This window comes from Myotis myotis, unplaced genomic scaffold (genome assembly GCF_014108235.1).
Source record: "Myotis myotis isolate mMyoMyo1 unplaced genomic scaffold, mMyoMyo1.p scaffold_m19_p_6, whole genome shotgun sequence".
In the NCBI taxonomy this organism is placed as follows: Eukaryota; Metazoa; Chordata; class Mammalia; order Chiroptera; family Vespertilionidae; genus Myotis; species Myotis myotis.
This window is the reverse complement of record NW_023416368.1, coordinates 53175199-53199794: the sequence shown is the minus strand read 5'-3', so window position 1 is coordinate 53199794 and position 24596 is coordinate 53175199. Positions and strand designations below refer to the sequence as shown.

Here is a 24596-nt window from a genome sequence, read left to right as displayed (position 1 = left end):
AACTTCAGAAATGAAGCTTGTAAAGTCCAGTCTGGCCGTATCTTCCGATATGAAATGAATAGACTTTCTTATACTTATGTCAGATTATGGAAGGAAATGATCAGCAAGTAAAAATAGTAGATCATTTTAAGTTTAATGTTTTTCTAAAGTAATGTTATAAAGTAACTGAATATAAGCTCTTGCTGAAATAAATTTAAGGGAAGATTAACCTAGTCTACGGATGAAAAGTGAATTTATTGGTGCATGTGAATGAAAAGGTCCAAATGCTGAATTCAGTGTCAGGTGCCATTGGGTGACGGTTCTGAGTCTACATCTCTGTGATTTACTGTTCTGTCTCCATGCAGCAGCTTTGTTCCCACGAGGGTTTCAACATAGTAGGAAAATTGCTGGGGTGCATTTCCATGTCCTTTCAAACTGATTAGTCTTTGCAGTATTTATGGCACGTAAGAAACCTTTTTTTTTTAAATTGCACTTTGTGTTAAAAAACTTCTTAACATTTAGTTTATGCTCTCATATATTTACATATACATCTTTAGTATATATACATGTTTAGTATATGTCCTCATGTATACAAGAACATCTGCGATTATGTAGCATATTTGTACTTTAATGATTTGGGGGGATGTGTTCAGACATAATAGTGTCATTTGAAATGATTCTCTTGGTTTTATTTTGCAAAATTGTTATATAATTTAGGAAGAGATTTTTTTCTGTTACTAATATGCCTTTCATTTTAAAGTGTTGTGTTTTTGTTTGTTTTTTCCATAAAACTATTGATTACCAAAAGGTTTTTTGACATGGATGGGAAGTGACTGCATCCTTTAAACTCACAGCTTGTACTTTGGCAAGAAATAGCCTTATTACCTTTTGCTAAAGTTATAAAACAATTTCTGTTTTTATAACTTGGGTATTCTTGTTTCAGAGAGCCAACAGAATCTATAGTAACTTCTAGCTGCAGAAGGAACTTAATGTACATGCATAACAATGTAGATGCTGGAATGCTAGTGTATGCTTTAGGTATTAAAGTGAGACTGTTAAGGGTGTAGCTGACTGGCAGTCCTATTTTGTGGCTTTTAAACTTTAAACTACTCTTATTCAAATAACATAATTAGATTCTTTTTTTGTGATTGTAATTTTTTTATTCCGGTGTTTTAAATGTAACTTTTCAAAAGTATGCTGTTGACACGGTCTGATTGATGACTATGTTGGGGGGGGGGGGGGGGTGGAGAGAGAGAAGCTTTAGTTCCTTTCTTTTTTTCCTTTTTTTGTACTTTTTATAAAAAAAAAAAAAATTAAATAAAATAGTGATCAATTCTATCTAAATTGAACCAGAGTCCCTAGTTCATGGTGGGGAAGGCTGAGAAGAGGGTAGACAAGGATGTGGCTGCAGCAGGTTCTTTCTCTTCGTATCTGGGAGGCAATTCAGATGAGAGATGTGGAGTGTGGGAGGTCTCAGAGGATGAAGAAGTCCCTGATATGGCATAGATGGATACATGCCCTCTCTCAGGGGCCGCACCTTAGCCCTCAGGAGCTGGGGTCCTGCTTGCCCTGTGAAACCTTCTGGCAGCGAAGACTTCACCTCCTAGATCCTGGCCTCCCTTTCAGGAAGGTACCAGAGCCTTTCCAGCCCTGCTCTTCCCTAGCACTTCCCGGGACTCCTCCTTTTTTAAATAATAGAAAAAGTAATAAGACTTGGTGAACCCTAATTTTATTTCTAAATATAAGAAAGAAGATAGGTAAACATGTTTTCTATTTTATTATAACATTGGAGATACAGGATAAGCTCTTATTCTTTCTTTGAAACTATACATTTGTTTGGTTTAAATTTCTGTTCAAATGTAAAGTTCTGTGCTAAAAACTATGATTTCCCCTCCCCCACAAAGCCTTACAGAGGTTTTAAACCTAATGGGACTTGCTAAGGAAATCATTGTATTAAAATTCAAGTAACTTCTGCCTTGTGGTCACTACCACAGAGATTCCTTTTATAAAAGAAGGTTCTTTTTTAAGAAATGGGAAAATCATTTTCCAGAATTTGGAGAGAAGGTGCTATGTAGCTTTAATGCTACTGTTATAGAGATATTTCATTTCTCTATCACTTAAACTGGTATTTAATGAAAAAGCAAGAAAGGTAGGGTTTGGGAGAAGATGCATTATCTTCTTTAACTTCAATAGTTTTTTTTTTTTTTTTTTTTCCTTTGGTGCAAGCTGAGATAGCGAAGGATTCAGCTAAAGGCCATTGCCTAAAAATAGTCTTATTACCTTTCGTTGAAGTTACCAAACAATTTCTGTTTTTATAACTTGGGTATTTTCGTCAGTATGAGTTCTTAATTCTCAGGTAAAGTTGCAAAGCTGTATAGCTTTGTAAAATATCTGCCTTCAAATATCTGAAGGAAAAAAGAAAGAAAAGCATTAAGAATCAGAATAGATATAAATCAGGGAAAGTTAGGAAGATGTCATATCTGAGAGTAATATTTTATGCCAAGCTCTATGTTATCTGTGTTTGAGGCTGAGCCTGGTAATTTAAACCATGAAGATAAGGCACCTTGAGCACTAATAGCAGCGTACTGATTATAGGTATATATCTTGGCTTATTTTTTGGTTTCTCAAAATGGATTCTGTATATCACCTTCACTGGCATTACCTGAGGTGATTAGGGGAAAAATCTTATCTTCACCTTAGACCTATTGAATTAGTATGTGTGATGAATGGGCCTCAGGATTCTACTTTTAAAAAAGTTTGAAACATCTTTAAAAGGTGTTTAATATATATATACACACACATACATATATATAAAATATAGTTTAAAGCATAATAATAATAAACACCTTGTGCCCCATCCAGCTTTAAAAATAGAATGTGACACTTTACCTGTAGTTAAGCACCCCCTTTGTGTACGCACCATTTTCTACCACAGAAAATAATTAAATAGGAGAATAAGATCTAGGGCCTGCCTTCCAGACGCCTGCATTTAGTGTGACATTATACTATTAAAATATGTTTCATGTTGTAGAACTCACAAAAACAGGCAAAACAGAGTAGAATGGCTTTATATTGGCCCATATCATCAAATTATTGTGTGTTTTTTTTAATGTAGAAAAAACCAAAATGCACCTCAAGTGAGTTCAGCCCCATGCGGTGTGTGGGACAGCCAGAGCTTCAGTTTAGGGACCTGAATTGTGTTTGCTTCTTGTGGGCACGAGGCTGTCCTCTTGCCTAGTTCAGGGATAGGACAGTGCGCTTCTTTTAATGTAAACACACTTAGCTGGCATTTTGATTATATTTTACTTAGCAGGTTGAAGGTTTTTAGAATTCTTTGATAGTCATGTAAAATTCCAAATATATTTTAGGGAAAGGTCTGATTTCAGATTAGTAGAAAGGTAACAAGCTAAAAGTGTGTGTGTGTGTGTGTGTGTGTGTGTGTGTGTGTGTGTGTGTGTGTGTGTTAATTCCATCAATGGGGTTAGTACCCAAATCTCTTCAAAGACAATTTAAGAATGTCTCCTGAGCAAAGAAAATCATTACATAGGGTGAACTCTTTAAGTCATAGACGAAGGTCATGGCAACCTGGGTATATTTTTAAAAGGTTTCCTATCTGCTTTGAAAGCAAATGAAGCACTCGTTACTAACTTTAAAGTTACAGCTATGAGACGGCTTTTGCTAGAGGTGAAGGATCAAGATATATCACAGTCCAAATGGAGACAGAAAGTTCAATTTCTGTCTTATCAGGGAGGCCTGGAACACATCAGGGTTATTTTGCATTATCAGTGGAGAGTTGATCTTGCTAATCCAATGAATGAAGATAAGATTCATTGAAACATTTATAAAGGCATTTAGAGGAGATCTGATCAACAGAGAGAGAACTGAGAGTGAGATAGAAATCGGATCTGTCAGTCACTTGTCAGCTTCAGCAATCACTTAGCCTTTCTGGGCCTTGCCTTTCCCCTGTGCTAAATGGGGCCGTTACTGCTTTTGCTTGCAGTGGAAGGTCAATGGCGTCTTGGACGAATCTTGTATCTGAAAAAGGCTGGCAGTGTTGAGCCCTCTTGCAAGCCTGCTGGCAGATGTACATTGTTTACCCTCTGGGCTCCTGTGCTGTCTGGGAAATGATAACAGGTTTTTCTCTTTGGCAGCAGCAAGACATGCCCCATCCTCTCTCTTTTTCCATATCTACCTTTTCACTTCAGTCTCATCTTCTGAGTTGGGTTAGCATTCTTAGGATCAGTTGAGTATGTTTGTTTTAACTGCTGTAAAACTTGTGTGAAATATACCTAGATTTCCCAAGATTTTTGTGTGTTAATTTAGAAGCCTTTCATTTAATCCCTTCCTGCCTCTCAAATTGTCTTCCATTTCTATCACTTTAACCAAGAGCATCTTCTTGATGCTTGGGAGTGATTTACGTTTACCAAATCCAGTGGCCAGTTCTCAGCTCTCATCCTCCGTGACCCAACTGCAGCCTTTGACCCATGGCTACTCGTCCCTAATGTCCTACGTCTCTCCTCACCCCTTTTCTTCTTGACTGACTCCTTTCCCACTCCAATGGGAGTCTCTTCCAGGGGCCTGACCTTGCAACACCATGTTTAGCATTGCCAGATTTCTGTTTCTGAGTCCTTCTTCTCACTGGAGTTGAAGTCATTTGACCCCCACTTTTGGGTCCAATTCTGCCACAGACATAAGGACTGGTCCTGATCTTGGATGGGAAGTATTTGAACAATGCCAGTTTACCACACTGTGGCCCAATATCACCCTTTTGCTGCTGTATACCTGACACACATGCCAAAGAATCAAAGCAGGTGTTTTTTGCCTATTTTTACTTTTACTCACCTGGTTGTTTGAGAAATTCTGTATATGAGGTAAGGCATATTTGTGTATTTATACATATGTTGACGTAAGTAATGTCCAAACTTGCAGAGAATTTTTATGTGTTTATTTGAGCCAAACTTGACAAAAGTTGCTGGGAAGCAAAATTGGAACAGATTGAGAAAATGCTCCGGAGTATGGCAGTTTTGCAGCTTATTTTATACATTAGAATACATTAGAATAAAAGGAAGAGTCATAAGGAGGGTTACATGAAATCCTTTGTTGGTAGATGAAGGGCACAGGAGAGAGCAAAATGGAGAAATTTCTGGGATTGGATAAAAAGTCAAAATAGATAATACTTCTTTTACATTAGTGGGTACAGGATAGTTAATAATTAACATTTCCAGCACATGGAGATGGTGTGTGGGGAGCAAGACAACAATGAGGGGCTCTGTGGTCTCCTGCTCTAGTACCTGCAGTTATACCTTGAGGGGTCTGGAAAAGAAAATTACTCTGATATTTAAAAGGTATGTTATCCTAGATACATAAGAACAATGCACTGGGCTTACTTAAGATGAAAGCTGACCTTTGTCAAGGCAGCCACAGGCCTAGGCCAGGACTACCAGCCATGACTTGCTTTTAGTTAGGAATTTTTATGTTCAGACCGTCCTGTGGTTACTTTTGGTCTGAGTTTGGAAGGCTCACCACGTAGGCACTCCCCCCTGCCCCCTGAGCTTGTCAGGTTGAATATGTGTATTTTTTGTCCATAATGAACTAATCTTTTTTTAAGTTTATAATGACTTAGCCTCTGAAAAATGTTTTCTACTTTTGGGGCCCTCCCTTATCAAGGACAATGGGGACTGATGTGCCTTAACTCTCCCTGGAATTTACATTAAGTGCTTGTCAAATAGGCCGTCCTAAATACTTACTGCATGGGTCCTGTGGCGTTGTTAGCATGCATTTATTCTTTCTCTTCTCCAAAGTTTGGTATTTCCAGTTCCTCAGTAGTTTTAGTTACCAAGTACCCTGCTGTAAGTTTGCACCCTTGCTGTTAAAGGTGGGCTTGCTAGTCACAATGTCATATGAGAAAGGAGAGCTGGCATTAACATTAAAGGACCTACCATGCTCAAGTAGTCTATAAAGAGAGACATTAATTATCTTGGTTTGATAGCGTTATCTTTTTGTAGATCAAAAATGAAATTTTTGTTGGAGGAATTATGTGGCTCTCTTTAAAAATTTTTAATTTTCAAATTGTGTTTAAATACTTCTGAGGGTAAAAAAAAAGAGAGTCTGCTTTAAGAAACCCATTGCCAATGGTTGATGAACTTGTACAACTTTAGGCCCAATTCATTAAAATTGATTATCAATAGAGAAAGAGGGAAGAAGTTAATTGAGTTTGAAGCTTGCTTGCTAAATAGGGAGCCTTTTACCCTTGGGGAGGAGCCTCGGGTTGACAGAGCCTCTCGGGATGTGAGGAAGTGCTAGCGTTGTTCCACATTCCACGCTTTCCTAATTTCTGATCTAGAAGGGAAAAGGGAACAGGAAAAGGCAGGACGCTGGAATGGCACAGAACTGCAACATCGCATAATTCTGGGAAGCACTCTCACCTGTTGTGGGCAAACATCCGCCCTGAGGGGATTTAGGTAGCTGCTAACCCAACCCGAAGTAAGAGATGAGATGACTGCGATCACAGTAAGCTCTTGCCATCAAAATAATAAGGCTAGCCAGTGCTTTTATAGCACTTGATATGTGTCAATCCTGGTTCTCAGTGCTTTACGTATATTAACTCATTTAATCCTTTTAACAACTTCTTGAGATAGGTACTATTATTATTTCATTTTATAAATGAGAAAACTAACACCAAAAAAGGATTAAGGAACTTGTGCAGAGTTATACAGCAAGAAGGAGGAGGAGCTGGATGTAAACGCAGGCATTCTGCTGTCAACGCCTGGGTTTCATTGCTGCCAGTCTCTGAGTTAACATGAGGTAGGACAGATGACAATTAGAGCTCTTCATCTACACATGGCTTGGTGCGCGAACTACCCAGATGGGAAAAATAAAGTTTGACCCACGAGTAGACCAAAAGGCCAGCAGTAAGGTACAAAGTGATCCCTAAGGAGTCGTGTGGGCCTTGATTGTTATACGTGACTGCAAGCCTCCCCTCAGGAAGGTTTGCCTCTCTCCACCAGAGTCCTGAGCTGCTTAACCCAAGACCCATGTAGCACAGGATATTGTAAGTGCCCGTGTATTTCACTGAGCCTTTCGTTAGATGGCAAGGAACGTGTCTTATTCACAGTTGTATCCTCTATGTCTAGTGCAGTACTTGACATATACTGGGACACAGTTATATGTTTGAATATATTAATATTTTTGAAAGAATTTGTTTAAATCTAGCCCCATAAGTGCCTTAATTTAAATGTGCCTTATTAAGGCAATAATTCATACCCATTTTTACTTTGTCCTTTGTTAAATAGACTTTTATAGAAAAGTCATAAAATTCTATAGAAAAATCAATATACATACTTGGCTGTCCCGTGTAATATTTTTACTTCTCTCAGTTATTCACACCTGTTATGCTTAGTCTCAGCATCAGCACCCCAGCCGTTTACCTGGTATCGTCCTCCAGAACGGCTGGCAAGGTGCCTGGAGGAAATAAAAGGCTTCTGATGCTTGGGAGGAAGGAAGAGACTGTTATATGGTTGATTTAACCTGGAAGGAAATAAAAGACGTCTATAAGGTTGTTGCATTTGCAAACCTATTAAGTGATGAAAAATATACACAGACATTTTAGTAGCTAAATGGGACCTTTAGTCTTTTTTCTTTCCCCTTTAATTGGGGGTTATCTCAAACTATCTAGTCAAGTAAATTTCTCATGTAGGAAAAATGACTTTGACATTAGAAGCTATTAGTAAATACCTGATTTTTAAAAAATGAATGATGAGGTAAATTTTCCATATTTAAAATAAATAGTGATTTTTCCATGGAAGTTTTAGTATATATAGAATTAAAATATATATGAGAATGCTTCTGTAGGTCATCTCCTATTGTAATAAATAAATTTAGATTATTTTGCATATCTTCAGAAACACTTTTACCTGTATTTTCCTCTTATAACTTTCCAATAATTATATGAAGTAGATGGGACTGATGTTATATTATCCTGATTTTTGTAGTTGGTCAAGTTAGGATTTAGTGGTGAGGTGACTGGAAGTGTGGCCTCCTTCTCCAGGACACTTTCATCCCATCATACAGTATATCAAACAAAACAGCGTTAACTCCAGAAATCAATCTCAGAAGAAAGAACACCTCAGTCTTTTATTGGCTCCTCATTAAAGGTAGATGGGTTTTTGTTTGTTTTTTTTTAAAAAGGTAGATGGCTTGAAATTTTTCTAAGAGATGAATGTCAGTGTACTATTAACTTAAACAGATTATTGAGCACTTGCAATTTACAGAGCACTGAGCTAATATTTTGAGTGGGGAATTAATGTGTAAAGAGAATCCAATCTAGTCTGCTTTCACAGAGGTTTGGCAATGAAAAGGAGTAAATTAGCAGGAGCATGAACAGCAGGTGAGTGTGAATGAGCAAGAGGGTAAGGAGGGGCTGGAGAGGTCCCTAGAGCTTGAGCCAGGCCTTGGGTTCTGGTAAAAAGTCAGTTGTTGGAAGTGATAGAATTTCAGGTCCTGCTGGTGGTTAGGGCAGTTTTTGAGAGGCCTTCCAGTGGGGTTAAGATAACAAACTGGAAGATCCAAGAGCATGGGTCTGATGGAAGGGATGCTGCTCACAAATTCTGTCCTAGTGTCTGGTCGATGTAACAGACTTACCTGCATGTGGGAGTGAGGAGTGCAGGCTGGCCAAGGAGGCCATGTATTATGCTGACAAGGATGTCAGCTGCAAATGTTGCTGCCTTATACTTGGTCAGTGGCAGAATTAAAACTTTGCCGTGCCCCATCTATATAATAAAAGCCTAAGTGACTGTTAAGGCAGAACGACCAGAACGACTGGTCACCATGATGTGCACTGACCACCAGGGGGCAGATGCTTAATGCAGGAGCTGCCCCCTTGTGGTCAGTGCGCTCCCACAGGGGAATGCTGCTCAGCCAGAAGCCGGGCTCATGGCTGGCGAGCGCAGCAGTGGTGGCGGGAGCCTCTCCCACCTCCATGGCAACACTCAGGAGCAGCGAGCCGAGCGGTAAGGAGCAAGCAGGCGGGTGGTAAGGAGCGAGGGGTTCCAGACTGTGAGAGGGATGTCTGATAGTCAGACATCCCCTGAGGGGTCCCAGACTGTGAGAGGGATGTCTGATAGTCAGACATCCCCTGAGGGGTCCCAGACTGTGAGAGGGCTGCTGATAGTCAGACATCCTCTGAGGGGTTCCAGACTGTGAGAGGGCTGCTGATAGTCAGACATCCCCTGAGGGGTTCCAGACTGTGAGAGGGCTGCTGATAGTCAGACATCCCCTGAGGGGTTCCAGACTGTGAGAGGGCTGCTGATAGTCAGACATCCCCTGAGGGGTCCCAGACTGTGAGAGGGCTGCTGATAGTCAGACATCCCCTGAGGGGTCCCAGACTGTGAGAGGGCTGCTGATAGTCAGACATCCTCTGAGGGGTCCCAGACTGTGAGAGGGCTGCTGATAGTCAGACATCCCCTGAGGGGTCCCAGACTGTGAGAGGGCTGCTGATAGTCAGACATCCCCTGAGGGGTCCCAGACTATGAGAGGGCTGCTGATAGTCAGACATCCCCTGAGGGGTTCCAGACTGTGAGAGGGCTGCTGATAGTCAGACATCCTCTGAGGGGTTCCAGACTGTGAGAGGGCTGCTGATAGTCAGACATCCCCTGAGGGGTCCCAGACTGTGAGAGGGCTGCTGATAGTCAGACATCCCCTGAGGGGTCCCAGACTGTGAGAGGGCTGCTGATAGTCAGACATCCCCTGAGGGGTCCCAGACTATGAGAGGGTGCAGGCCAGGCTGAGGGACACCGCCCCCCCTCAGTGCACGAATTCCGTGCACCGGGCCTCTAGTAGATATATAAAATGTGAATGGAATAACCAAACACTTGGGTGGTGTAGGTGGGTTGGGGGCACAGGTAGGCCAAGCCTGTGTGTCCTATATCATGGCAGCTGTAGAGTTAAAAGAAAAGGCTGCCATCGCCCTAGCCATTGGGAGATTTTCCACAACTATCTCAGCAACTTCCATTCTGTGCATGATGAGAAAGTAAAAGCAAAGTAGAGGTTCCTACTACTCCTCAAACATGAGAGACCTTTTGTCTTGAATTTGCCAGTCTCTGGGCTTCTTTACATGAAAGCAAAGTGAACACCTCTCATGTAAGCTGTTGTTATTTGGTGTATTTTCTTTTGCATTCAGCTAAAGTTAATCACAATTAATATAAAATATATGAATATAATTCTCAAATAATATCCTATCTAATAAAAGAGAAACATGGTAATTAGCCGTACATCCGCTACACTTCCCATTGGCTAATCAGGGTGATATGCAAATTAACTGCCAGCCAAGATGGTGGCCGGCAGCTTGAAGCTAACATGAGGCTTGCTTGCTTCAGTGACGGAGGAAACCAACGTTCCCCACCTGCCTTGCCAGCCTCTGAGCTTGCAGTTTGAAACATAGTTACAAATATAGAAGCTAAACAAAACCCCAGAAACCTGCTTTCAGCCCGCCAGGATCTCAGAGCTGGAGTTGATACAGTGTTTCGATTATAGAACCCAAACAAACCAGATACCTGCTTTCAGCAGCAGAGGCCTCAGAGCTGGAGCCAGAGCTAAAGCTGGCCCAGAATAAAAAAGAAAAAGAAAAAAAAGGAGCGGTTGGGAGCTTCCGTCACCCGCCAGCCTGAAAACAGCCCTCAACACCTCACACAGACTGGCCAGGCACCCTAGTGGGGACCCCCACCCTGAAGGGTGTGTGACCAGCTGCAAACAGCCATCATCCCCTCATCCAGGCTGGCCAGGCACCCCAGTGAGGACCCCCACCCTGAAGGGTGTGTGACCAGCTGCAAACAGCCATCATCCCCTCACCCAGGCTGGCCACGCACTCCAGTGGGGACCCCCACCCTGATCCAGGACACCCTTCAGGGCAAACCAGCCAGCCCCCACCCATGCACCAGGCCTCTATCCTATATAGTAAAAGGGTAATATGCCTCCCAGCACCGGGATCAGCAGAGCCGCAAGGCCTCCCAGCACCGGGATCAGCGGAGCTGAGAGGCCTCCAGGCACCGGGATCAGCGTGACAGGGGGCAGCGCCCAAACCCCCTGATCGCCCTGTGGCTCTGTGTGTGGCAGGGGGCGGGGCCACAACCTCCCTATCCGCCCTGCTCTGTTCGTGACAGGGGAAGGCGTCCCAACCCCCTGATCAGCCCTGCTCTGTGCCTGATAGGGGAGAGCTCCCCAACCCCCTGATTGCCCTGCGGCTCTGTGTGTGACAGGGTGCAGCGCCCCAACCCCCCCCAATCCCCCCACGGGCCCTGCTCTGTGTGTGACGGGGTAGAGCTATAACCTCCCCATTGGCCCTGCCCTGAGTGTGACAGTGGCGGCGCCCCAACCCCCTGATCGGCTCTGCTCTGTGGGTGATAGAGGGTGGCGCCCCAACCCCCTGATCGGCCCTGCTCTGTGTGTGACAGGGGGCAGTGCCCCAACTCCCCTATCAGCCCTACTCTGTGAGTGACAGGTGGGAGCTCCTCAACCCCCTGATTGGCCCTGCTCTGTGGGTGATAGAGGGCGGTTCCCCAACCCCCTGATGGGCCCTGCTCTGTGCGTGACAGAGGGCAGTGCCCCAACCCCCTGATTGGCCCTGTTCTGTGCGTGACGGGGTGGCGCCGCAACCTCCCCATCGACCCTGCCTTGAGTGTAACAGGGGGCGGTGCCCTAAACCCCCAATTGGCCCTACCCTGAGCGTGACTGAGGGTGGCATCGCAACCTCCCGATCCGCCCTGCTCTGTGCATGACAGGGGGTGGCGCCCCAACTCCCCAATCAGCCCTGCTCTGAGCCCGACCAGGGGCTGCACCTAGGGATTGGGCCTGCCCTCTGCCACCCAGGAGCAGGCCTAAGCCAGCAGGTTGTTATCTCCCAAGGGGTCCCAGACTACGAGAGGGCACAGGCCGTGCTGAAGGACCCCCCCCCCCCCCCGAGTGCACAAATTTTTGTGCACCAGCCTCTAGTATACATATAAATAGGTAATATGCAAATTAGGCTGGGACGCTGTAAGGGGTCACGGCCAGACAGGAGGAGGTTGTGCGTACAGGTGAGGCCTGGAGCAGAGACGCAGACATGGGGAGTCTGCCTGACCCGGCGCTGTGGCTCCGGCGGCCCAGAGTGGACATGAGCAGGGGCACCAGGGAGGCCTGGGGTGGAAGTCGGGTGCGAGTCCCGGCTGCCTGAGGTGCCAGTCAGGCCTGACTCCCACAGCAGCCCACGGGGTGCCTCCTCGCACGGCAGGGGGGGGGGCACCTCCTCACACAATTTCAGTCATGTGCTGGGCCTCTAGTCCTATATAATAAAGAGATAATATGCAAATTGACCATCACTCCAACACACAAGAGGGCCACCCCCATGTGGACACAAGATGGCCACTGCAAGATGGCCGGCAGGGGAGGGCAGTTGGGGGTGATCAGACTGGCAGGGGAGGGCAGTTGGTAGTGATCCGGCCAGCAGGGGAGGGCAGTTAGGAGCAGTCGGGCCAACAAGGGAGCAGTTAGATGTCGATCAAGCCAGCAGGGGAGTGGTTAGGGGCAATCAGTCAGGCAGGCGAGTGGTTGGGAACCAGCAGTCCCGGATTGTGAGAGGGGTCTTGGATTGGAGAGGGTGCAGGCTGGGCTGAGGGACACCTCGCCCCCCCGCCCCCACTGTGCATGAATTTTGTGCACCGGGCCTCTAGTAGAATATAGTAAAGTACACTGAACACTGGCACTACACTGAATATAATTCAAAATAATGATATTAAGAAGGCACTTGGAGTGATGAATTCCTGGGTCCATTGTAACCTAATAGTGTATAGTATTGTGAAAAAACATCTCGTTGGTTGTTTTGAACTTTCTACCTCTCTTGATTCTTCTAGAAATTTTGGTTAATATTGAGAAATAGTTTTGTTACTTCGTATAGTACAGAATTCTAGGCATCTAATGGAATTTGGAAACATTCTCTCTGGAATCCATTTGCTAATGTGTTCTGGGACTGATTTTTTTTTTCATTTCTTGAATGATAGTGTAAAGAATGTATAAATTTAGCCGTAATTGGTGATGCTTCTCACAAACTTTGTGCATCTTTGGTCAAGGAGAGATACTGAAAACAAAGACCTCTGAATGTTCATTATTTTTGAGTTTTTATATTATTACTAGAGGCCTGATGCACAAAAATTTGTGCACTGGGCGGGGGGGGGGGTGTCTCCTCAACCCAGTCTGCCCCCTCTCACAGTCTGGAGCCCTCAGGGGATGTTTTACTGATGGCAGTCTGGCCTTCCTCTATGGGAGGTGACTGGGCTGATTAGGGAAAGGCACTGCCCCCATCACCCCGCTGCTGCTGCCACGGCTGCTGGCCCTCCTCGTCCCTTGCAGTTGCTGCGGCTTTGTCCAGAAGGACATCTGGAAGGCGTCTAGTCTATATGGCCTAATTAGTGTATTACTCTTTTATTAGTATACATATTTGTAATATACTTCTTTTGAAAAAATTATAGTGTACTATACATATTTCACCAAATTTACCATTTGAACTATTTTGAAGTGTGTAGTTTAGTAGAATTAAGTATATTACATTGTTGTAAAGTTATCACCACCATCCATCTACAGAAATTTTTCATTTTCCCTAAGTAAAACTCCCTACCTGTTAAACAATAACTCCCATTCTTCCCTTCCCCAAAGACCCTGGCAACCAACTTTATTTTCTGTCTCTATGAATTTGACTATTTTAGAAACCTCATATAATAAACCTCATAAAAAGCATACAATATTTTTCTTTTTGTGACTGGCTTATTTCTGTAACATAATTCTTTTATTGGGAAATTCTTTACTTGGGAAATTATTTAATCATAAATAAATAATTATTGCCTAAGATTGCCTTTCTTACATGCATCTTCTGACAATTTTTATTTGCATTGGAAATTACAATGGATATTAACAGAGTATATGGTGTTACGATAAAATAGGGTATTGGGATCATTAACTTATGAAATACAGTAGAAGGTAGAAGTCACTCTATAGTTATGTGTTTTGAATGTGGTAAAGACAATTCAAATGTAAAACAAGGACTTTCTTTTAGCTGTAGGTATTGATGAGTGCATTAGATATTTTAGCAATTTGGTGAATTTTCTATCTTGTATAAGGATATAAATATTATATTGTACTGTAACAGTTGATTTCATATATTACCTGACTGTATTAGAAATAAATAAAATGTGATTTTAGGATAAAATATTAAAGTTCACAGATGAAGCAGTTATCCCACTTGGCTTATATTCTATTTGTGTAACAAAAGGTAAATTATTTTTTCTTAGAATGTATAGATTTGGGGGATTGAACAGTAATCCTTAAAAAAGGAATTAAGATGTTGATGTATTTGTTGCCTTGGGAAATATATTGATGATCTGTGTCACTTCAAAAATAACATTTTGTTCTGACCGTATCTGTGTGTTTTAAAGCTTATATCACTTCTTCTTGATCCCTCTTGGTTTCCTCAGAGGCACTGTGCAGAAGCACATGTTAATAAAACCTTTCTGGTAAAGTAGCTAAGATTCTTTTTTTTAAAAAAAAATCGCAGTTGTAAGAAGCAGCAGCATGGGAGTTGGCATAATGGGAGGCATGCAACTGTATTTGCAAATCTTAGACCTTATCCCACAATTTTGGTGTAACCCTTCAGTTAACAATTAAAATCTTTGTTTTATCAGCCATCACCCAACCCTAACAGATGGGTGAAGAATTAATCTGATTTGTATTTTCCCCCACAACTTTCTCCTACACATTGTAATATTCTATGATTAACATTCAGTGAATTCTTAAAGATGATTGATGGGCCTTAAAGATATAATATGTACATTTCATTTAAATTATGCCGGAGTAGGACCACAGAACAGAAGAGCCCCTAAGACCCCTGTAGAAATTTGAAGACAATTTTGATACTCTCGTCCACTGGAAAAGAAATCTGCTAATACGTGATGTTTTTTCCCTTGCCAGGACCTTCCTTGCCTGGTGTCATTTCTTGAGCTCTCCTGGGAGGAGATTAGTCTAAAACAACAAAGTAGCCAGATGTCTGGTTCTGAGAGAGTCCCAGCGGCCAGGCTGCAGTAGGCAACAGAAACCATGTGGGGCTGAAGATCAAAGATACCTGAGAATTACTTATGGGCACATAGTATGTGTCATTCCCTTTAATAACGGTCTGAGGAAATTTGTTTCTCTAATTAACCCTTTTGTTGGAGTAACCTTAAATTTTAGTGAGTGTATTTCCTTTTTTGGTATGTGTGTTTTTGAGAAGTGCACATATCAAAACAGAGATATGAAAAGGCACTCATGTGCTCGATTGAAATCTTTAAGCTGTTACTCGTATCCAAAATAGATATGCTATCCACTGTGTAATCCGTTATCATGGAAATTGGCCTTATGGTTCAAAGTTAAAATTACAAATCAACAGTCAGGAACTACATGGTGTTTGTGTACAAAGAGCTGTTCTTAAAGCTCCAATCCTTACCTTTGAAGTAGTGTTATTTCAACTCTTAATAGCCTCAGAGTGAAGATTTTTAGGTCACAGCTTCCTGGTCTTAAAACGAATTCAGAATAAACCCCAGTGGTGGGGAAGTGGTACCTTATTAATAGCTGACTTCTTTCTTTTCACACTGGTATTATAATGAAATGCTAATTAAAAATTCTTGTTTTCCTTTACCTGTTCGCTTTATAGATCCAGCGTTACATTGTTTCCACATATAAAAAATTCGGAAATAGGAATACATTGGCTATTTTGAGTTAGTCTTCATCCTAAAGTGTTTTTAGCTGAATTTATTCCAAAGGATGTGTAAAAATCTGATGGTAACTTTTGATGTCTTAGCCTCTAGATGAGAGTATCAAAAGAGAGAACAAAAGGTTTTGGTTAGCTTTACCACTTGTTTTTGTGTCTGTTCAGCATCATCATGGAACAACAAGATTGTGCACAGGCCTCATCCCTGCATTCCTGAGATACAATCATAAACTATTGTTATCGAGAGCACGATTAGCCAGCTTCAGCAGTTAAGTGCTGCAACACATACTTTAACATCTAGCAATCTACACTTGGCATAAGAGCTGTAAAAATGTCTGTAAGCCTAATTGGAGATATGTGTTAGCAATAGAGCGCAGAGATTTCATATTCTTTGTGTAGTGGTCAAGGCTTCCTTTAACTCCTTGAGGAAAACGAAGCTCCTAGCAGCCATTCATATGGATTAATTGATTTATCACTGTTTCTAGACTTCAGTATTGAAGCAAGAATAAAATTGGCCTCTTGCACAAAGAACTGGAGAGCCAACTGAATTTTTTCCCCCAGAGCAGAATTTGTTGTTACTTCAGTGACAAAGGGGGATCTGTGTTTTCACTCTTACTCCTGGGCTCCTGTTCCTGACTACCCGCTGTGAACAGTACCACTTCTGCCACCAGTCTGTTTGTCTCTTTTCTACTCTGAATGCAAGTTGAGTCCATTGTGACCACTGTACTGTAAATAGTTCTAAGCCCAGTTAATAGCTTACTTGAAGCAAGTCGTACTTAGAGTAACAAATCGCCTCCTAGTACCACAGTATTATTGTCAATTTCTCATCAGAGGGAATGGGAGTCCTAGTTCCAGGACTAAGGCCCAGTGGTGGAAGTAGCATCCCACTATGCTATGCTGGGGTTTAGGGTTGTTGTTCTCCTTTCATGGAACTCCTCACATGCCTCACCTGTCCCCCTCACTCACAAGACACTCACCTCGCAGACATACACACACACACACACACACACACACACACACACACACTTAAAATAGGGAGTTGTTAAGGTGAAACCCAAAGGGTAACTTCTCTTTTCATCTTTCATAAGTTGCCAGTGTTGCTGGGCACTAACCTGATCATGTATTCAGCTTGGGTTGCTTCATTGGCTGTTGGCGCTCTCTCCCCTCAACCTTCTCCCCTCTGTCCCCTCCCTTCTCCCCTTTCCTCCCTTCTCCTCATCTCCTATTTACCTTCAGGAGCATTACTGTCAGTATCGTTCCTATGTGGGGCATCTCTCCCACATCACTATGTACGGGGAATTGTTTAATTGTGTTTTTAAAAAAATAGATATCAAATTTGAGGAAGTGAAGAGCACTCGTTCTCTATTTCCTGCTTTTTATTTATTCACTCTATCTTCCTTAGTCAGTTTTCTTTGTATATTATCTCACCCTCTGCCCTGTCACTTATTGTTTCTCTTTTCCGTTTTTTAGTTTATTCTGTTTCAGCATTCTGCCTGTAGCCTTCCAGGATGGGTACTGATTTGAAATAACAGTTAAATTGTAAGAACAGGCAACTAAGATCTCTTTTTAAAATTCTTTAATAACTTAATGCATAATGATTTAGTACTTGAGTGGGTATCGAGGCTGTAATCTATAAACTTTGCTATGATAGAATTATGTGCTAAATAAAATGTGCACGGTATAGATCTAGTTGGCTTTGTTAGAATATGATGGTTCAGTATACATTTTAGTTTATCTTAGCTTCAAAAGCTTTGAAGTTGTGTCTAACTTTAATTTTTTTAAATCTGTGATGATCTGAAAGATTTTAAGAGCTATTTATTTATTTACTTTTTTACTGGGTTGATAAATTTCTTTACTTCTAATTTACATGTCTATTTATTCTCACCTGAGGTTTGGAGTGATGGCCTTGGAACATTGTTACTGATTAAAATGGTGATGTTGGTTGGACTCAAAGTTGCCTGAGAGTCTGAGGTTACAATGTGATAGGATTAGATCTCAGCAGAGAAGAAATCCTTTCCTCATCTCTTACCCTTTGAGACAGCATGGAGGGACCTGGAGAGTATCATGCTAAGTGAAATAAGTCAGTCAGAGAAAGACAAGTATCACATGACCGCACTCATATGTGGAATCTAATTAACAAAATAAGCTGATGAATGGAGTGGATCCAGAGACATGATAGCATGAAACAGAGTGGAGAATCTCAGAGGGAAGGCAGGGGAGGGTGGGTGGGTGGAAGGTAGTCAACCAAAGACCTTGTATGGGTATATATATATAACCCATGGACGCAGACAGTGGGGTGGTGAGGGCCTGAGGTGGGGGGTGGGGGCTGAAGGGAATCAATGGGGGGAAAAAGGGACTTATGTAATACTTTAAACAAAAAAGATTCAAAATATGTTTAAAAAATTTAAAAAATAAAATAAAACCAAAATCATTCCAAAAGTGCTGAATATCTAGTGCAATTGTGGTGTTAAATGCTGTCTATTTTGTTGCTAATAACCAATTATGATCAGCAAATAAAAATGTGCCTTAAAACAAACAAGCAAACAAAAAAATGTTTTTAACTCTAGGACAATCTGAAAGATTTTAAGAGCTACTTATTTATTTACTTTTTTACTGGTTTGATAATTTTTTTTTAGTTCTAATTTACATGTCTATTTATTTTCACCTGAGATTTGGAGTGATGGCCTTGGAACATCTTGTTACTTATTAAAATGGTGACCTTCTAACATGATAGAATTAGATCTCAGCAAACAAGAAGTCCTTTCCCCAGTGGCCAATGTGGGGTAGCGGGCTGCTTGAGAGGGCAGTCTGGAAGGAAAGTTATGTTTTGAGTATAAAATGATCAGTTCTTGAATCCTTGAGCCTTCTCACTCTATTGCTAAAACAAAGGTCAACATTTTAAAAAGAAGAAATAGAAAGTTAAGCATTGTCATGGACTGTGTCCAATTGGGGCAGTTGACAGAAAAGTGTAGTACTTTTCCTTTTTCATGTAAGATTTACATGATTAAATATGAAATGAAACCACAGCTGATAGACAATCAGATACCTCAGGATAATGTTGGGGAAGCTGGGTTTCCTGAAGATGCGAGGCTTAGTTATTTTAGCCTGGGGATTTTGCCTGGGGAAAAATGTGTGCCTCAACAGCTGAAGGGCTATTCAGGAAGAAACAAAGTAAAATGGCATCCATTTTAACGTGTAATTTTATATTTCATACTTAATCTCATCCTTGGCAGAAATGTCAAAATATACTCGCTGCCAACCATCTCTGAAGCCATATCTATACTACAAATTGAACTGGTACACAGTGTCCTTCAGAATCAAATTGTTTTCCATAGGGAGGGGAGGGTTCTTTCTGGGCAATTCTCTGAAGGGAAGGGAAGGCTCCAGTAGGAGAAAAATGAAGATGTGGTATATTTCAAATATAGGAAAATATAGCCTAAAGGAACTGCTGCAGGGAGGCGTGGGGGAGGTTTTAAAATTGGTGTTTCATACTTAAACATAAATATGGCTTTTTTCCCCACATCATTTGCTATTTCTATTTACTCTCATTAAAATTTAGAAATAATACTTTTCTTCATTTATGGTTAGTTTTCTTTAAATTTTAACCTCATTTAAAATTCAGTAGCTCATGTGAGAAATGATAGCATAGTTCTGCCCCCTATTTCCTTCTCTACCATCCTTTAGAGACCAAATTACCCTAGCTGCATAGTTGTTGTTTAAGTTAAAATCAAGTCCTTATTAATAGAATAGCTAGATTTCTATTTTATATAAATGCCTTTTTTTTTTTTACCCTAGAGTGGAAGCATACCCCTTGAAGGAATTAAAATGGTAAAGTCTACCATTTATCCTGTCACCACATGGCTGTTGTTTATTATTTTTAAATCAAAAATCAATTTTCTATATTTAATGACTTGGAAGATGCATTATATATTGTCATAATTGAAAAATTTATGAAGAATAAAGAGCCATTGGAATCCCCAAAAGAACAAGAAGATGTGTATAATTTTGCTGTTTAATACATAATTAAGCATTCATATTTATTATAGAGTTTAATATTTTGTATTTATATTTCCATCAATGTATAATATATTATAGTGTGTTGTTTAGAGACCCCTCAATAGCTCAGGATTTACTCAGAGAAGAATAAAAAAAACCTTTTTAGTACTTTTTCCTTTTTTTATTTGAATTTTTTCCTGGTTGTTTGGTGAAGAGCAAACCAATTTCTTCCTAATGAGGGCATTTACCTTATATAAAAACCTGTGTGGTATGTTTGGAGGTACTAGTTATCCACAGAACTGACAAATTGTTGAATGGTTACCATCATTTTTAATGAATGCACAAACTATTAATGCTAAAGTAACAGAGGTAAGCGTGACAGTGAAAATCAGCACCATGTACAGAAACGGCCCTTAATGCTTAATTTTTGCTTAATTATTAGAATGCACATAAAGCGTATCAAATTGGTTGGCTTAAATAATAGTATTAGTTCCCTAACATTTAAAATTCATAGAAATGTTAGATAAATGCACCTTTGACTTGATTTATTTTTTATTAAAATAGCTATTAAAAAATTTTCTAGAAATTTTCTCTCTCTCTTTTTTTTTTTAGAAATACTTGATCAGTTGAAAATGTTTCCCTAGCCAAATTGGTATAGCCTTATGCTCTTTTAAATAGCATTACTTGGAATACTTCCGAAAAAATACTTCCAAAAGTATTTTTTTCACCCAAAATGTCAAATTATGCACTTGTTTTGCCACCTTTATAAGGGTAAATTTTGTCAAAGAATGGGGCTACTGTGTTTAATTCATTGAAGTGAATTATAATTTCAAACATCTATTTGTGATGTTTTAAGGATCTTGTGTAACCTGTAAATGTTTAAGTAATATCTCTTTAGCAGGGGTGGGGGACGTCCAGCTCACGTGCCCTGTAAGACCTGTGAAATCATTTGGTCTGGCCCTGCCAACGCATTAGGGGTGAGTTAATTAAATGTTTGACCAAATACAGCAGGCTAATTTTTAAGTTGATAATTTTGTATGGTCCTCAAATGAGGTTATAAATATTCAAATGGCCCTTGGCAGAAAAAAAGGTTCCCCACCCTGCTTTAGTGGAATATAGCCGTTGGCTTTTCCTTTTTTGATAGGTATTGTGGCTTGTAAAGAAAATCACACAGCTGAGCAGCATTAATATAAAGCATGGATTTCATACATGCAAACAGTAAAAAGCATACAATGGGCCAGCTTTCTTTTTTTCAAGTCTTCAATAAATGAGATTAAAAAAAAGAATTTTGGCACAGCCCTTCCTTCTTCCTTCAGCCAATTGTAGCAATGCAGATACTCTCCACATGAGGGGATCAGGGTACACAAAGATAGTCTTTGTGGGAGCCTTAGAATATGCTTGGATGTGAATTTTAAAAAGAAGACATTGGGTAGGATCTCCCCTACCTTTGTCCCCTTGAGGAAATAGTGATGCTGCCATTCAGGTCTCACCCACACCTCCAGTCCTCCCTGTGGGTGATGAAAGAATCTTTAAATGACTGGTGACCAAGCAGTTAGCTTTATCAACCTGGGCTTTTGAATTTGAAATTTGGTTTTCAGTCTCATTCCTGCCTCCTGCAATAATAGGGCCTTTAAACAAGAAGACTTTTAAAAGTTAAAAGGCAATAAGTCAGTCCCCTGGAAACGATGCAGAAACCTAGATTCAACTTGTAAATAAGAAAGTGCATTGAGTACATTAAACAGACATAGAAAAATGGATTTCTGTCTTTCGTAGTAAGGTAATTGGGCACCACTGCTTGGCAGGAGCTGGTGCTATTGAGCCGGCTGTAGCTGCCACAGGTTGATAGGCAGGTGATCAGGCAGCTTCCACTAGGGTCTGCACAGGAGGCCTACCTAATATGCTGTCTGCCCTAAGGGCCTATGGGAACACAGTTGGATTATTATGTTAATGCATGAGCCTGCTGCCCTCTTCCTATCCCAGCTGGGTTCCCTGTTGTTAGGAACTGCTTTGCACTGACAGTGGAGTAATATGCTTCATGATTGAAAGGGCAAAGGGGCTTGGAAGAAAAAAAAAAAAGAATAGGCCTGCACAGATATGTAAATGAGGGAAGGAAGTCTGTAGGAAAATTTCACAGTAAATAGATAAAGTTTATTAGAAAGTTCTTTTTCTCAGAGCACTCTGTAAAAGCACTCACTTCTTATTTACTTCCTGGACCTGCTTTTCTTCCTAACACTGGTGTACAGGACATGGCAATGGTTTCCAAAACAGGCTCTTAGGTTGGTTTGTTTCCAACTGAGATGCTCTAACACATTGGTACCCAGGTAGGGTGCTGACCGTGATGCATTTTTTTGCACCTTCATTACTCCTTAATACTGGTCCCTCAGTTATTCCACTCTATTTTATAGAAAAGTTGTTACTTAAATGCTGAAATACTTATATTTGATGTTGACATCACTTTTATTGCTCTTTATTTTTGATGCAGCTTAAACTGAATAAACTTATCTTTTGGGAGTGGGTGGGGATGGAGGTGAGGAATAATTGGATGGAGTAGAAGGGTATTTTGGGGGGTTTCTGAGTTTGTTATGAGTGGTGGTTCAAATTTCAGTAGCATTTTGTTTTCAGTTGAAGTTTTTCTTTTTTTAAATTGATTTTGGAGAGTAAGGGAGAGGGAGAGAGAAAGATAGAAACATCAATGATGAGAGAGAATCATTGATTGGCTGCCTCCTGCACACCCCACACTTGGAATCGAGCCCGCAGCCCAGGCATGTGTCCTGATCAGGAATCAAACTGTGACTTCCTGGTTCATAGGTTGAGGCTCAACCACTGAGCCATGCCAGCTGGGCAAGTTGAGATTTTTAATATTGACACTATAACATAGTGAAAAGAGTGTGGGCTTTGGTGTCTACAGACCTGTACAAATTCTGGCTCTACTAATTACTAGCTGTCTAGTTTTAGATACCAGTAAATTACTTTCCTGCTTATCTACCTTACCTGTAAAATGGGTGTATTATTAATTTTAAGTGAGAGGATAATGAATATAAATCAACTTGTCTGATGTAGGGTAAGTACTCAGAAATACTTGCCATAATAATGGTACTTAATTGTCTTAATAAATTGCAGTTATGATTTTTAGTTATTAGATCATTATCCTAATATGTACGGCTGTATACATTTTCAATGGATATCAATGGATCAAAGATTTTCATCTTTTTCTCCAGATTATCTATATAGCTTTTTCTCACTGAGCCTCACCAGATGGAAGTGATCTTACCTTCAGCCAGGATTTGAGACAGAAATATTCAGATAGACGTTATTTAGCTTAAAGGGTCAATACGAGGATATATTCTTCAACAATAAGCCATACTTCAAATGCTAAAAGAAAATTGAATAGAAAAGAAAGTCTAGTTCAGTCACTGTTCTAGATAGCTTCTGGAGAGACTGTTAGTGTATGCCTAAACCTGGGAAGTTTCCAAATATTCCTATGTGTGTAACTGCTTCTAATATATTTGTTTTTTTAAACTATTGTACAATTGGAAATTACTTTAAATAGGTCCATTTTTTTACTTAGCGCTCCCTATTGCATGAGATGATGCCTGTGAGGGTGGTGTGTGCACAGTGCCTGGTGCACTGAGGAACTGGGAAATAGTGGGCATTGTTATTAGTGTCCATGCGTGTCCCAACCAACAAACCAGCCTGCCTGGGTAATGCCTTGTAGACTTAAAAGTAGGAACTTCAGGGAGATACTAAAGGTCAGCAAATGCTGAAAGTCTGGGTCTAGTATAGGCTCCATAAGCTGGTAGGATGGTTACCATGTATCTGATGAAAAAGAATCCACATGATTCTTTTTAATAATTTTAATACCTCAGAAAAAACTCTGTAAAGTTTAAGGTAGATACCTGTTATGTTAGAAAAGAGACTTTCTGAACAGGTAATTGTGAATTTGACTTTATCCATACAGAATAAAGAGAGAAGGAACCAGTTCTGTCAAAGTAATCCTTTGTGGTGATAGCAAAATTCTTTTATGTCTTTGTATTGCCCATTTAGTTGTGTGTGTGTGTGTGTGTGTGTGTATGGATATGTGTACATATGTATGTAGGTACTTGAAAATACATATGTGTATGTCTATAGCTATATATAATGTGTGTATCTACATCTTAGAATCTGATGTATAATTAGGACATTTCAGGAGGAGCTCTAGTAAAGCACATTCCTTAAAAATGACATTTTAAAGAATGCATGAAGTTTTAATAATAGTTGTTAATTGTTAGGACTTTGAAGAAAAGCCTTTAGTGGAAGCATAAGACCACGAGATAGGTAGAGAAATAGTCAAAGGATTGATTACACTTTTTTTTTACATCCTTCTTCTCCCACCAATATCATGTAGACCTGTTATCAGAACATTGCTATACATCTACCCCAAACAAAGCCATTGTACATAGAAAGAAGCCCATCACAGAGTAAATAATAAGCTCAGTTTTAAAGGAAGTCTGTTTTGAAGAAAATCTATATAGTCTATTTGCTTTAAACAAACATTTGTCCATTGCTTGGTTTTCTTTAAAATAGCTTTGGATTTGACATGTCCTATACTCCCCTGTAGGTTGAAATGTTCTTGAGGACAGGAATCGCATCTTATATTTAAGAAATATCCTCATTTCTTATACACAATAGGAATTCATCAATTGCTTGTTGATTGAATAGTGGGTTGATTTTGGTGATAATACTCAGATTAAATTTGTGGATCCTAGTGTTCCTTGTTTTCTCTTACCTTTCCTACTGCTCTCATTGTCTTCGTGCCCTTTGGCAGTTTCATGAAGCTTCAGACTGAGATTTCCAACCTCTGACACCAATGGTAACTTCT

General features: G+C 40.5%; 1 protein-coding gene across 6 annotated transcripts in view; it reads left to right on the top strand.

Moving 5' to 3' along the window:
* The window catches only part of SLC10A7 (solute carrier family 10 member 7), a 194909-nt gene that overhangs the window by 21490 nt on the left and 148823 nt on the right, over nucleotides 1–24596 (top strand). Inside the window, exon 5 of one of the 6 annotated variants that reach the window (XM_036312953.1) lies at nucleotides 19538–20300. The exons of 4 other annotated variants lie outside the window; for them this stretch is intronic. In XM_036312953.1, coding sequence (XP_036168846.1) covers nucleotides 19538–19681 — 144 coding nt within the window. In that variant the 3' untranslated portion in view covers nucleotides 19682–20300. Of the gene's footprint in view, nucleotides 1–344; nucleotides 513–19537; nucleotides 20301–24596 lie in introns of those variants that run through there. One more of the 6 variants, XM_036312955.1, reaches the window with a different exon arrangement.